At 39.8% G+C, this 15,926-nt stretch overlaps 1 protein-coding gene across 2 annotated transcripts in view; it reads right to left on the bottom strand.

Annotated features, from left to right (window-relative positions):
• The window catches only part of FBXL18 (F-box and leucine rich repeat protein 18), a 79,890-nt gene that overhangs the window by 53,537 nt on the left and 10,427 nt on the right, over positions 1 to 15,926 (bottom strand). For both annotated transcript variants that reach the window (XM_043989742.1, XM_043989734.1), the window contains 2 exons: positions 8,119 to 8,328; positions 4,824 to 6,370 (listed from right to left, as the gene is read on the bottom strand). In XM_043989742.1, the coding sequence (XP_043845677.1) occupies positions 4,824 to 6,370; positions 8,119 to 8,328 (1,757 nt within the window). The remainder of the gene's footprint in view (positions 1 to 4,823; positions 6,371 to 8,118; positions 8,329 to 15,926) is intronic.

Here is a 15,926-nt window from a genome sequence, read left to right as displayed (position 1 = left end):
TGTCCAGATCCCAAGCCCAACATTCTTTCCAACACATCATGTTGCATCTTTGATGAGAAATGATAAAGGAGAAGAAAAATAACTATTCTCATTTGCTCCTTGGTTGACAATCATCTGGTTTTAGGTAATTTTTAAAATGTGTGATTCAACTTGGGTTTAACAGAGAGGTGTAATCTATGAAGTGACAGATATTTTCATTATTTCATACTCCCTGAGCCTTAATTTTCTAATTTAGAAAATGAGAATAATAATAGTGTCATACTTACCTCTGAGTTGTTGTAGGGTAGGGGAGACAAATGAAATAATATATTTAAAGCGCTTTGCAAATTTTCAAGTGCTATAGAAATAAGAGCTAGTATATTATTGCATCTGTAAAATGTGGGCAGCGAGGGGTGCCGTAAAGCAGAGAGGACTCAAAGTTGCTAGAGACCCAGACTCCAATCACATACTAGCTCTGTGAACATGAGTTCAGTCACAACCTCTCTGAGCCTCAGTGTATGTTATTTGCCTCAAAGTAGTGCTGTAACAAATGAGAAAATGTAACAAATGAGTGAAGTACTCTGTAAACCGTAAAGTGCTGTATAATTATAAGAATGAAGACAAGGGGTCTTTTTCATTTCTAATAATCTGTGGGGGCAGAAGAGGGGTGGAAGAGAACTGCACTGTCTTCAAGTAACTGAAGGGTTTGCCTGTGGAAGAAAGAACAGACTTACTTTGTTTGGCTTTGAAGGCCAGAATTAGGACCTGTGACCAGAAGCTGCAAAGAGGCAATTGAGAGCTTAGTCCAAGGAAAAACATCCTCACAATCACAGCCATGCCCAGAGGGAAAAGAGTAGGCTGCCCTTCACAGGAGGTCTTCAAGCAAAGTGGACATTACCACGGGTAAGGTGGGCTGTAAAAGGGTTTAGTGTTTTTTTCAGATACAGATTACACTAGCAGGTCACTGAGGTCCCTTCTAACTTTCAAATCCTATGTTTCTAGCAAATCACTATCAATAGCCTTCCATCCTTCTCTCTGCTTGTCTAAGTCTACTCCCTAGGGTAGGTACCAGGATATTTCATTGTATTACCAGCACCTAATCTAATGTCCTACACATGGCAGATCTAGAAATGTATTCAACGATAAAGATGAATAGGTTTTATTTTTTGTGCAGTAAGAAAAAACAAATGCTTTTCAGAAGACTGAAGATAACATCGGCAAAAACTGACAGCCCAACCAGCAAATTTCCAGGCTTAACTAAACTGCTATCTCAACCCAAAAAGGACTTGGACTCGCCAAATAAAGGAAACCCTCAATTTCAGAACACGTGGCAAACAAAAAGGGCTTAGACAAGAAACTATGTCCTTGGGATCCCAAGCTCTTTTAACACTTCAATTAACCCTAATGGAATTGGGGAGGGGGGTGGGGAGAGAATACTCTAGGCACTAATGCAAATCATAATCCTGCTACACATAGATTCGCTTGTGTTCTCTCCGAAAAGTCTTTGTGAGTTGGCATAGCTGAAAAGTTTCATCACTGAGGTGCCATACCTCTGATGTGATATAATTTTTCAAACCCACCTGGGCTCATCCTCATGTGACATCTATATAACTTAAGGACAGGCCTGTACTCAAAGCCATCCCAGCTGAGTCCTGCTGAAACCTTGAGGAACTCAGGGCCGCCCCAATGGCATGATGAGGCATCAAAGTAGCCCTGTGGTTCAGAGGCTCATAGAATCATAGCTATTGAGATGGGGGGGGGGAGAGAAGGGGGAAAATGTGATAGTTATTTAATCCAACCCCCTCATTTTACAAAGAAACTAAAGCTAGAGAGCTTAAGTGACTTGCCCAGGGTAAAATAGTGTAACAGAACTGAGGTTCAAACTCACATCTTCTGACACTAAATCCAGGGTTCTTTTTATTACACCATGTTGTTTTAAGTGTGTGCACATGGACGTGCGTGCACAAACATAAACATGAGTACATACTGCCTAAAGATGAATTTTTAGAAAAGAATCCCATCTGCACTATCCAAAAAATAGCAAAAGAACAGCATTTCATCACTATTCCAGCAAATCCCTTTTTAAAACCTCTGACTCATTTTAGTTAGTAAAAATGAGGCTTTTGTTGTTTCTTTAAGCAAATCTATGTCTGAAAAGCATTCATAAATATTTTCATAAGTCAATGTTTTCAGCAAAAAAAATTTTTTTAATGATCCACAAAACAACACTCTGCATAAGATCAGATCTGGAGTGCCACATTTTGGGATACACAAAACTACATTTCTGTCCTCTTTTATGCGAAAATAAAGCCCAAAATTTACATAAATTTAACTTTTTGATTAAAAAAATGTTAAATCAGAAAGAGTCAGAGAAGGCAGAGCTAAATAGTTCTCAAAGCAACGGTGACTTGGATGCAAGAGATACTGGTATAAATAACTGCTAAATTCAAAGTACTACATATGCTCAGGGGGTGAGCTACCGTTGCTGAGAAACAAAGCAGAGGAGAGAAGATGTGTTGGTTCAACACAGCAGTGAAATATACATGATTACAGCAATCTGTTCCGCCATTTGAATGTCTTTTAGTCCTAGGCTTCTCATTCCCCAAGGTTAGCAAAGCTTTAGAAATCCCTGGAAATATTTCGCCCTGTGGGGAATGATGGTGGAAAGAATACAATTTTACTTAAAAACAACTTTTGGAGAGACTAGTGAACAACAATGACTAGAACCAAATCAAATGTGGTTTGCCTCGATTCTTTACCACCAACATCACCCCCCCAAAAAAAATTGTTCTTCAGAATTTTTACTAAGGTGGTGATGGAGGACTGAGTGATAATAAGCAAGATAATAATTAAAAACAGCCATTTAGAATTCTACTTCAAGGTGGAGAGCCACGTGAATTTCCAAGATTCCATAATCATAACATCTAAATTCCAAAATCCTATGATCATGTACTAGCTACTTCACTACATTTGGACTTAAGGCTAGTTAATACTTCTAACAAGAAAGGGAAAACTAACAAGTTCGCAGTAGTTAGGACTGCTTACATTTAAACTCAGAATTTTAGCACTGGAAGAGACAATAAGCAATCATCTAGTCCAATTCTTTCATTTAATAGATGAGAAAATTAGGCCCACAAAGGAAAAGTGACTCATTCAACATCAAACAGTGGCAGGCCTGGGATAAGAATGTGACCTCTACTATAATGCTCATTCAGCCTTCTCAACTTACAGAAAGTATTTTAACATTATTTATAATTAGTAAGTATAACTTTATAATCCATAATCAATGAAAAAAAGTGCTTAAATGTTTAGTTTTGTTAGAATTATTCAAAGACAGGGGCAGCTAGGTGACCCAGTGGATAAAGCAATGGCCCTAGATTCAGGAGGACATGAGTTCAAATCTGGCCTCAGACACTTGACACTAGCTGTGTGACCCTGGGCAAGTCACTTAACCCTCATTGCCCCACCAAAAAAGAAAGAAAAAAAAAAGAATTCTTCAAGGACAGACAAGGAATGATTAGAGCTGGATCAGATAAGATTTTCACATAAACAGAACACTTTGACTCAAGACTATAGGATCACAGATTTAGAGCTAGAAAGAATGCTAGAAGCCACTGAGTCCAACCCCCTCATTTTACAGACAAGGAAACTAAGGTGGAAAGAAATTAAGTGACCTTCCCAGAGTCATAAAGCAAGAAAGTCTCTGAGGCAGCATGTGAACCAAGTTCTCTCCACTACAAGTCCAATGCCTTATTATTCACCGCATCAAGATGCCTGTCAAAAGTGCTACTTAAAGTCACTAATGGAAATCCATCAAAACAGAAAGACTCTGGAACCTCACTAAACCATTTGCTACAAAGCTGAATTCAATATGAAACACATCCATTCCAGAGTCCATCTGAGAGGGCTCAGCTACCAAAGTAGCTAAAGGATCATCCTGTAAAATAATTCCATCACTTGCTACTGGGAAGAATGCAGTATAATCACAACTATAATTCATAAATTGGACTAATAAGCCTTCCTGTCTGGGGTACTAGTCTCTCTGTGTTCAGTGGAAACATAATATATCTAAACCTTCATTCAAAGAATGAAGACTAGGTGTTTATAAGGAAATCTCCCTTTAAAGTACTATATTGGGCAGCTAGGTGGCACAGTGGATAAAGCACCAGCCCTGGATTCAGGAGGACCTAAATTCAAATCCGGCCTCAGACACTTGACACTTACTAGCTGTGTGACCTTGGGCAAGTCACTTAACCCCCATTGCCCCACAAAAACAAACCAACAAATAAATGAATGAATGAATAAGTGAATAAATGAGTAAATATAATACTATGAAAATGTAGTTTACTATTAAAAAAAAAAAAAGATGAGCAGGATGCTATCAGAAAAACCTGGAAAGACTTACATGAGCTTATGCAAAGTGAAATGTACTGGATACAAAATAACAGCAATATTGTAGGATGATCTGCTGTGAATGACTTAGTTATTTTCAGCAATGCAATGATCCAAGACAACTCTGAAGGACTTATGAAAAATGCAATCCATCTACAGAGAAAGAACTGATGGAATCTGAATACAGATGGAAGTATATTTTGTTGTTGTTCTTGTTAGTTCTAAAGTTTTTTTGTCAGCTATGTTTCGCACAACTGCACGTGTATATTGAATTGTTTGCATTCTTAAGAGGGGACTAGGGAGGAAGGATGAGAATTTGGAACACAAAGTTTTAAAAAATCGATGTTACAATTTGTTTTGACATGTAAGGTTGAGGAAAAATTCTAAATAAATTAATTAATTTATGATCTAAGAATGAAGGCATTAGAAAAAGAGCATGTGTCCTTCCTCACCTGAGATCTTTGAGTTGTTTGCAGTGCTTTAGCATATCAGAGAGGGCAGACATGTAGACTACTTTCCCCATCATGCCCAGATTGGCCAATGATAGTGTCTGCAGTTGCTGGCACTGCAACCCAATGCTAATGAGCCCAGAGCCCGTAAGAATGCTGGGCAGCTGGGCCAGTGTCAAATTCCGTAAAAAGGCCAGCTGGCCAATGGCAGCCACCTCAGTGTCCCCAACGTTCTGTGCACGACTGCAGGGGGGTAGGGAGTTTCGAATGGCAGGCTCATTCCGGGGCATGGCAGAGGAAAAATTAGACCCAATCAACTCCAGGGTTTCCAGAAATGGCACATTCTCTAGAAGAGTCCAGAAAACAGAGGATGGCTTCTGAGTCACTGACTCAGAAGACACGGTCCTGGGATACGTCTGCACTCCAATTCGGACCTTCTTCCCAAACCCTCGGGGCACTGCATTTGTCACCGTCTGCGCGGGCGCCTTATCTGCCTTTGGTGCAGAGTCCGCGATGGAGCAGACAGGGAGGGATAAAGAGCGCAGGTGTTGGAGCTGAGCTAAGAGCTGACACAGATGCTTGCCCAGGTCTTCAGAGCTGTGATGGTGTGCAGCAGACAGATTTAAGTGCTTCAAATTGCAGCAGGACATAACCAGTGTTTCCAGGATGCTGCTATCAATGTCGTCCTCTGCTTTGCGAAATAATGAGTCTGGAGACAGACAATGAATGCAGCCACTGAGGTTCAAGCTGGCTAAGCTCTGGAGGTCTTTACCCCCGTTGATTACTCTCTGAATCAGGTGTCCTCCAGACAAAGTGCAGCGACTGAAACTGAAGTAAAATGGGTTGTTGAACTTCATGTTTTGGAGGAGCGAGGAGCCATTAAGCCAAGACTTGGGAAGCTGCAATGCATCCAAGGAGACATTGCGAGCCATGGAGTCCAGGAGGTTTTTAGTGGCTCCACTCTCTGCAAAGCTGCCTGGAACTGAGATGAGAAAGGCATGAAGGTTTTCAGGGGTTCGATCACTGAGCACAGCCAAATACAGCCTCACTACTTCCTGATTGATGTAGCCTGGGGCCAATCTAGCATAAAACACACGAAGATTCTGGTAGTGGGGGACATTGCTCTGGCCCACCATTAGCTGGCCTGAAAGAATTGCTCCTTCCCGGGTGCGGTCTAGGATTTCGAAATAAAGCAGCAGTTTTTCAAGACTGGTACAGCAAGGTACCACCCCATATGATGGCGTATACAGGGTCTGTTTCAGCTCCAACACCCGGCTGAGAGTGGCTTTACATTCACTGCTCAACTGGCTGGCATCAAAACCCGGGTTGACATCGATGGCCAGAGAGCGTAAATGCTGGAGGGCTGACAGCATCTTAGAGAGTCGGATAGAAGTAAGGTGGCAGCCCGACAAGTTCACTTTCACTAAGTTCCTGCAGCGTGTCACATGCTCGATTGTGGTCCCAGACAGCCAGTAGCAGCCTGCCATGTTCAGTTGGTGAATCTCTTTCCCAATCTCCCTCACCAGTTGTTTCACTTTATCTTCACTGGCCTGCATTAAAGAAGGAAGGGGAGGAGAAAAGATTTAGATTTACAAAGAACCTAAGTCCAACAAATTATTTTCTCCTTCCTCAAATCCTTAAAATCCCCCTTTAAAAAAATCAGTATAACAGAAAAAAAAATAAAATACTTTATTAATAAGAAAATTGAAAAAAAATTTTTAAAAAATCAGTATGAGGAGGCACTTAGGTGGCACAGTAGATAAAGCACCAGCCCTGGATTCAGGAGGACCTAAATTCAAATCCGGCCTCAGACACATGATACTTACTAGCTGTGTGACCCTGGGCAAGTCACTTAACCCTCACTGACCCACCAAAAAAAAATAGTATCACAGAATTTTAAAACAGAAGGGACCTCCTTTTTCCAGCTAAGTTCCTGACATGGAGCCTTACTGTCTTCTCACAAATTATTGTATTCATCTAAATATAGGCCATGCATTGCCCATGTCTGGCTTTCACAAAAACCTGTGTAAACTTAAGATGGCATTGTACCCAGATTTGGAAGATGGCATATATTCAGACCAAGGTAAGAGTTGAAAATTTCAAAGACAGTCTATAGTTTGTTTTGTTTTGTTTTAGTGAGGCAATTGGGGTTAAGTGACTTGCCCAGGGTCACACAGCTAGTAAGTGTTAAGTGTCTGAGACCAGATTTGAACTCAGGTACTCCTGAATCCAGGGCCGGTGCTCTATCCACTGCGCCATCTAGCTGCCCCCAGTCTATAGATTTTTTATGTCCTGTCTAGCAGGAACCTAAAAAATCATAAGTAACTACAAATTTCTGGATTGAATGGAGATATCAAACATACATATGTATTCTTTTTTTTTTTTTAAAGGGTAATAAGGGTTAAGTGACTTGCCCAGGGTCACACAGCTAGGAATTGTCAAGTGTCTGAAGCTATGTCAAGTATCTGAGACCGCGTACATATTCTTAATAGATATAAATTTATAACATTATATTTTGAATTATCACAGGGTTTACTAGCTCTTATACAAGGCATTCCAATTTCCTTATAAGAAAAAATCTATCTACTTCCTTTATGCCAGGGTATCAGCATTAATGATATGCACGGAAATGTATCCATTTCCTAGAAAAATGAGCCTTCCTATGAAGCAGTAATAATCCAAGGTGATAATTTGGGACAACTACCATATAATTTTCCTATTAGCCTTCTATAAAAAGAACAGGAAAGTACTTGGGGTAAGTCACATAACAAAAGCCAAGAACAACAAATGGACAGCCCAATTATTCCACTGATATCCAAGATACATTAAAAGAACCAGGAAAAACCTTCCAATATTGCATAAATACCCAAGAACAGATAGATATAGATATACTACTCGTATAAGAATCATAGAGAATTGGGGCAGCTAGGTGGCACAGTGGATAGAGCACCACCCCTGGAGTTAGGAGTACCTGAGTTCAAATCCAGCTTCAGACACTTGACATTTACTTGCTGTGTGACCCTGGGCAAGTCACTTGACCCCAATTGCCTCACAAAAAATAAAAAAAGAATCATAGAGAATTGAGGAGGTGTGATCTGTACCAGCAGAACCTTGGATATTAAAATCTTGAAGCTGGACCCTATTTCTTTTTCTTTGAAGCAGCCTTTTTGAAAGTGCAGAAAACAACCAATACAGTCAATCAACACCTACCTACATGCCATTTCCTCAATCTAACTCTGATCTGGGGTGAAGTTAAGGCATGAGAGAATAAATGAAATTATTATAATTTATTTCTTACCTGATAGTCCCTATGAAGCAGCACTGTATGAGTGAGACTTTTGTCAAGACAAAGAGTTGCCAACTTCCTGCAGGTTCTCCTAACATTCAAAATCAAGTCTGTGCTGGGGATGTAACTCAGGATGTGCAAAAGGATCTCATCAGAAAACTCCATTAGGTTTATGCTATTCATTAGGTCAATGGTGTTTGGTTCATCTTCATTCGGCATCTCCTGAAAGGAAATAAGATTTTTTTTTTAAAGTAAAAGCAAAATTCCTAATGAAGATGGGAGAATTGAAAGGGCCACACAAAGACATTGTGCCTGACCAAGCAAAACGAACAGGCAAAAAAAGTGAGAAGAAAAAAGAAAAAAAAACCCACACACAACAAAAAACATGCCTTAGAAACAAAATTAAACTCTTATTACAGAGCCCTTGATCTTTAAAAAAAAAAAAAAGATTAAAATTCTTAAACTTCCTTTATATCAAATCTGCAGCATTGAGATTTTTTTAAAGGAAAGAACAAATAGAAAGTAGAGAAATATAATCATGTCCAAAAATTAATTTACTGTTATGTGGGTTTTCAATAGAAGTTGATAATAAGTGTTTTGCCTTTTGGACACAACATTCTCACCAGTTGGGACCATCTTCCCTCCAAAAATCTCACTAACTTTGTTTCTTTTCTCCATTTTAATGATCATCACAGCATAGACAAGCAGCAGGTAATCATTTGTACTATTTCTTTTAAAAACAGTTTTGTCTATCACAAGCCCCTGCTTATACTTTTCTCTCTTTTTTTAATTCTCATTTTCTGTACACATCAGGTCAAAGGCTTTCATTTTTCAACTGGCCTAAAAGATCCCATGGCAACAATCACTATGATGGTCCAAGAAAAAAACCTTGTGTTAAGAGAGCTTTACAAACATAACATGCAATGGTGGGAATGGAAATTACTTTGTTCTGGGAACTGTTAAATCACTTGTACATTCTCAAATGCTTTGCATGATGGCAGAACAGAGCAGCCCTAGAAATGAGTTTCTATGAATATTCTCCACACACATTTCCATCAGTGCAAACAAGTATAATCATTTTCCAAATAAGGAAACCAAAATGGAAGTTAAAGGATTTGATGAAGGTTGTGAAATAAGTCCATTTCAAACCCAATATTCTATATTGTCCTGAAAATTACACCAAATAACATCAATGAAAATTTTATATTACCTTTCTTTTTGAGTTCCAAAGACACCCCATAAGAAAGTGGTAATCAGAGGGGTGGCATGCTATTTATTCCTCAAGTGCAATGCAATACACTCTACCATAGCCATCTGCCAAAACATTCCTGTACCCTGAATGCTGTACTAGCCTCCTTCTATACCACTACTTCCTTCATTTTTCTGCCCCACTCAGGAAGGAAGGAAGGAAGAATTCAGATATTTGCCAAAGTACCACTGTGGACAGATGTCCATGTATGTACTGCTAATTTAATTTCTATTTTAGAAGAAGCATCCACAGGGCAAGATCAGGCCTTTTCTTAATAAGAAAAATACTTTGTAAACAGTGAGCATTCAACAATGAACATTCATAAAAATATGAAAAATATTCTCAGCAAAATAAAACTCTTGGGAATGAGATGAACACACAAGGAATTCTCCAAGCTCCTCCTCTCATATTTCTCTAATATATCCTACCTTGTTCTTTCTCAACACGCCACAGTTTACCAGTCCTTCTACAATCTGTCTAGAATAATTTTGTCACTTGGTTAAGGTGATTTAATGTTTTTCCCATTCCTCTGCACATCGTCCCCTATGCACATAAGCATACAGTATCCAAATTCAAAAAGAACTGTCTCAAAAGTAGGATGCCTGTCACAATGTCCTATATCTAAGTCTGGATTAGTCTCTGACATCCAAAATACCACGAGAAGTGTTTGGTTCCATCTTCCTCCACAGCAGTGATCCTGCCATCAATCAGTCCAGCATGTTCAGCTGTTTTCCTACTAATAGTGAAGAGTTGCTTTGATCCAAAAGGTTCCTCCTCTTGGATTCCCAAAAGCACATTCACGTGACTTCTGAACAAGGTCAGGGGAACATTCTGCCCAGGAGGAAACAGTGTTTTTCTATAGAAAACAGAGGGTCACACCTCATCCATCACACAGCAGTCACAGAATTCCAGAGTTAAAAGGAGCCTAGGGGCCACCTTCTGCAACGTAAACCTGAACAAGAATCCTGTCCACATCCAATCCAATGCAATCCAATCAATAAACTGTTGTCCAACCTTTGCTCTAAGATCTGCTCCCCCACCCATGCAGAAACCAAATGAATCAACTGGCCCAAAGACATTACTCGATGTGTAATAGAATTCTTATTTGTGAGACACAATGGAAAAACAAAGGATACTCTAAAACTGTGAGTCTGAAGAAAACAGTTTAAGTTAGGATCAGAATCTAAGTCAACTATTGCTTTGGCACTAAATTAATATAATCAAAGGAATATGTTGGGGCAGCTAGGTGGCACAGTGGATAAAGCACTGACCCTGGATTCAGGAGGACCTGAGTTCAAATCCGGCCTCAGACACTTGACACTGACTAGCTGTGTGACCTTGGGCAAGTCACTTAACCCTCACTGTTGGGGGGGGGGGGGGGGGAGAAGGTTTCTAGAAGCAAAGGACAAAAATAGAAGAGCAGACTAAAAGCACTAGAACTTTACAACACTTCCAGAAATAAAAAAGACTCCTAAGCTCAAGGATCAAAGCCAACTGATGAGTAGCAATTTTCACACTGGAATATATCAGTGATCTTTTCCAAATGCCCACATGTAAAAATACTTCAAAGGATGAATGACTGATATGGGTACTGAATCCACCAGTACAGATTGCAAACCATGCATCTCTTCTCATCCTATAGAATTTTTGCCAATGACCACCCACAAATCCAGTAGTGATGCATTTACCCAAGACACTTACTCTAGCAGTACTAGCACAACACTTAGACTATTTGATTATTAACTTTATTCTTGAGTTGTGACCAGCCCACCTACTCAATTTTTATGACTTTTAAAACACTTCTTGCATTCAAATCATAACTGATAAAGTACCATAGCCTTTCATCATTCATCTCTCCACTGTTTTTTGAAATGACAGTTTTGGGGCAGCTAGGTGGCACAGTGGATAGAGCACCCGCCCTGGATTCAGGAGTACCCGAGTTCAAATCCGCCCTCAGACGCCCTGTGTGACCCTGGGCAAGTCACTTAACCCCAATTGCCTCACTAAAAAAATTAAATAAATAAATAAACAAATATAAATGAATGAATGAATGAATGAATAAAAATAAATAGATAGATAGATAGATAGATAGAAATGACAGTTTTTATAATGCTGTCATGTTCCACAATTTGCAGCCATAAAACATTACTAGGAGAATACTGATGTTAAGGAGAAAAAGTCTCATATATCAGGGAAGAGTATGGGTTTAATGAAAGTAACTATACAATATCCCAAATATATTCTCTGCTCCTGCCCCTATTCATCTCTGATTCCACCTCAGTGTCTACCTCCTAAACCAACTACATGTCATAATCTAGACAATCTACATTTTTCATCCATTTAGTTTTTCCTCTGTGGATAATTATGCTGAACTCTTTTTAGTAATTATGGATCTCATCAGGAGGTTCTCCAATGCACTAGATTTGATGCAATAAGAATGTCATCCACAAAAGGGAAAATCTGCATATATCAGCATCTATAGAGGGTAGCTAGGTGGTGCAGTGAATAAAACACTGGCCCTGGATTCAGGAGGACCTGAGTTTGAATCCAGTCTCAGACACTTGACACTTACTAGCTGTATGACCCTGGGCAAGTTACTTAACTCTCATTGCTGGGGGGGGGGGGGGGGGGGTGAAGATACATCAATCAGCATCTATATGGAATCAAAATCTTTGATTTGGACTTTGCACAGAATAGCAATTCTAGTGAGCATGTCACTGTTTTATGCCATACTTATTAACAATAATCAAATGATCATTCAAGTTTTTTCTATTGTTTCATCTGTCAAAGAATTTTATGAAAATATCTTCACCATCATTATTGATTACAATAAAATACAGCCCATGCAATATACCAAGTCTGTTTTCCAGGGACCAGCCTAGGTAATGTTAAAGGCTTACCACTTGTAAGCTGGCAACTTGGTGATGAAATCCTTGACTATGGCAACCTATTAAACAAAGAAAAACACAATACTGACCTTAGTCCTAAGCATTCTTCTTCCACTTCTATGGTAGTAGAGTGACAAAAAAGAGGGTAGAGCATGCTAAGAATCACAAAGTATTTAGCTGTCTAAAACTTTAGCTGTTGGTATGCTAAATATGAAAGTCTCGTCCAATGTCCAAGTAGATCTACTTTTGGACAAACTAAATCTTCAATCTTGACTTTTTTTTTCTATAAACAAAACTGAAAGAAAGAAGTTGCAGATAAATGAATGGTAAAGTACCTCAACAGCAAACACTTGATTTACTTGCCAAGTGAAGAGAAATGATAAATAAAGACAATACTGGTTTACAATACAAGCTCATTTATAAAATCTTAAAGAAAAGGATAAAGGAAGATGTGAGGAGTATTTTATCATAAAACAGAAAGAAGCAGTAGAGGGCAACATCAATTTAAAGGAAGTTTAGCAAGAGAACTAAGTTAAGTCATATAAAGGGTGGGTAAGATTGAAAGTGTAAGGATGAGGAACAAAATGGAAAAGATCAGTAAAGCTTTTATTTTAACAAACCTTTTTTAAAACCCATCAAAGACAGCAGAGTCAGCACACTTGGACTGTGATAGAACCAGCCCCAGATGTGTTTAAAGAGGATGTAGAAATGGCACTAAGGCAAAGGTTCCTAGCCTTTTTATGTGACATGGACTTTGGCAGTCTAGTGAACCCCCTTCTCAGAATAATTGTTAAATACATAAAATACACAGAATTACAAAGGAAATCAATTGATTTGAAATACTTTTCAAACTATTAACATAAGTTAAGAACTCCTGCACTGGGGCAGCTAGGTGGTACAGTGGATGAAGCACCAGCCCTGGATTCAGGAGGACCTGCGTTCAAATCCAACCTCAGATACTTGACACTTGTTAGCTGTGTGACCCTGGGCAAGTCACTTAACCCTCATTGCCCCACCAAAAAAAAATAAGAACTCCTGCACTATCTGGAGCAAAGATGGGAAAAGTAGCCCAGCTAAACAAAATGTACCTAGAAGAGATACATGCTAAAAGCAACATAAACTGTGAAGGTGTTAAGGCACCACAAAATCATAAGTTTAAAGCTAGAGGCCAACTGGTCCAATCTCCTCATTTTACAAATGGGAAATTGAAGCCCAGTAGGTTAAGGGGCAAACAGGTAGTTCAGTAGTAAAGCCATGGTCTCCCATTCTCTGACTCCAAATGCAGGAAGCTTTCTACTATACCACACTGACTCCCAGATCCATTCACAGAGTATCTGAAGGAAAATAAAATATCAAGGCGTGGGGGAAAAAAAATCTGCCCTTATTTTAAAAGGCAACTGAGAGATATTCTTCATTGTCCTTGAAATAGAAAATATGAATCCCACTGAGCCTACTATTTATTTTTTTAAAGCATTTGATTCAATCGCACAAAATGCCACCTTAAAGACTCTTTCCAACAAAGTATCTCCCAACCCTACATCAAAGCTATTCTCTTAACTGTCAGATCTAACAGTCTTTCATCAATCCTTAACCTTCTTGACCTCTCTGAAACACTGTTGACCATTGCCTCTCCTGGATACACGCCCCCCCCCCCTCTGGCTTTTGTGACACTGCCTTCTCTTATTCTCCTCCACCTCTGCCATTCCTTGTCAACTTCCTTGGCTGGATCTTCATCTACATCACACCTATGGGTGTCCCCCAAGGTCCTCCTGAATCCAGGGCCAGTGCTTTATCTGTTGTGCCACCTAGCTGTCCCTTAAGCCAGATTTTAACTCATGCCAAGAGAAGTGAAGGAAGCTGCCCAAAATGAAGTCACTAACTTATAGGCAAGAGATGCTGAGTTCCTTGTCCTAGCTCCAATCCCAAAGTTTTTTCCACTCCTCACTGCTCCCTTGTAGGAAACAGGTACAGATTTATTTATTTATTCCTTGGCTAGGTAAAAGAGGCCATTCTTTGCCTCAAGCACTGAATGGGTGTTGCCTTGGGCAAACAGACCTGTGAAAGGCCTTAGCTTAAAAAGGCCAAGGTCTCCCACTGCATCAAACCATCTCTAGTCTTCCTGATGTATATCTTGCCACTGGACCCAGATGATTCAGGGGAGAGTGAGGCTGGTGACTGCACAATCTTGCCTCACTTAAATCCAATTCAACGCAAGTCATGACATAACCTCACTGATGTCATGGTCCTCCTTCAAGAACAAAGGAAAAACAACATGTACACGGGAGAAATCAGATTCAAGAAAACTCTTTAAGGCTGAGTTTTGCTCAACCAAATCAAATGCATTGTGACACCCAACCCCCCACACCAAAGGAGGGGGAATAATTAACAAACCAAGAAACATGAGTTCTCTACCTCTCTACTTCTTATCCACAAAAACATGTCTGATCCTTTTTCATTATTTTCATCAGGGATACATTCAATCCTTGTATGGATTATTTTCATAAATATCTTGGCATCATAGATAGGGCACTGCTGTTACAGATAGGAAGACTTGGATTTAAATCCTATCTCAGGCTCTTATTAGGTGTGGGACTCCAGGCAAGTTATTTAACTTCTCTGGGCTAGTTTCCTTATCTGTAAAATGAGGAAGTGGTCTCAATGATCTCTAAGGTCCCTTCCAGTTCTAAATCTATACTGTGATAACAGAATACTTTCAATACTCATATAGATTATTTTCATAAGTATCTTGGCATAGTAAATAGAGTACTGGTGTTGTAGTCAGGAAGACATGGGTTCAAATCCTACCTCAGATACTTGCTAGCTCTTTGACTCTGACTTGGTCTCCTACAAATCTGTTACATAACCTCAACTGGGCATTCACTGCTGCTAGACAATCCTACTATACCTCCCTTATCAACTCACTATCTCACTCTCCACAGTGGTCTTCCAAACCTTCTCATCCCCCCTCAAACCCTCCATGGCTCTCTCTCCCTCCACCCTTTCAACTGAGAACCCTGCCGCATATTGGACAGAAAAAAAAAATGAGGCCATTCATTGCTAACTTCTCCTTCACCTCTCTTCCTCATCTCCTCTCATTCAGAGGCCTTCTGCCACTATCTCCTCCTTCATCTCAGTCTCACATGATAAAGTGGACCTACCAAGGCTAACACTTCTACAAACTCAAGTGATCTCACTTCATCCTGTCTCCAACAGATTGTCCCCTCTGTCATCCCCATTCTTTCACTTATAACCCTCTAACCCTCTCCACTGGCTCATTTCCTACTGCCTAAAACATACCCCTGTCTTTCCTATCCTTGAAAAAATCCCTCACTTGATCCTTCCATCTTCGCCATCATCCTGTATCTCTTCTGACTTTTGTAGCTAAACTTCTTGAAAAGGCCAACTACAAAAGGTACCTCCATTTTCTTTCCCCTCTCTCTTAACCCCTTACAATCTGGGTTCTGACCTCCACCAAACTGTTCTCTCCAAAGTTACTAATGATCTTAGTGGCCAAATTCAATAGCCTCTTCTCAGTCCTCATCCTCCTTGACCCCTCTGCTGCCTTTACCACTGTTGATCATCATCTCCTCCTGGATATGCTCTTCTCTCCAGGTTTTAGGGACAACACTCTCTCCTGGATTTCCTATCTGACCACTCCTTCTCCATCTCCTTTACTGGATCCT

This window comes from Dromiciops gliroides, chromosome 1, assembly GCF_019393635.1.
Source record: "Dromiciops gliroides isolate mDroGli1 chromosome 1, mDroGli1.pri, whole genome shotgun sequence".
NCBI classification, from domain to species: Eukaryota; Metazoa; Chordata; class Mammalia; order Microbiotheria; family Microbiotheriidae; genus Dromiciops; species Dromiciops gliroides.
This window is presented reverse-complemented; position numbering and strand designations above follow the sequence as displayed.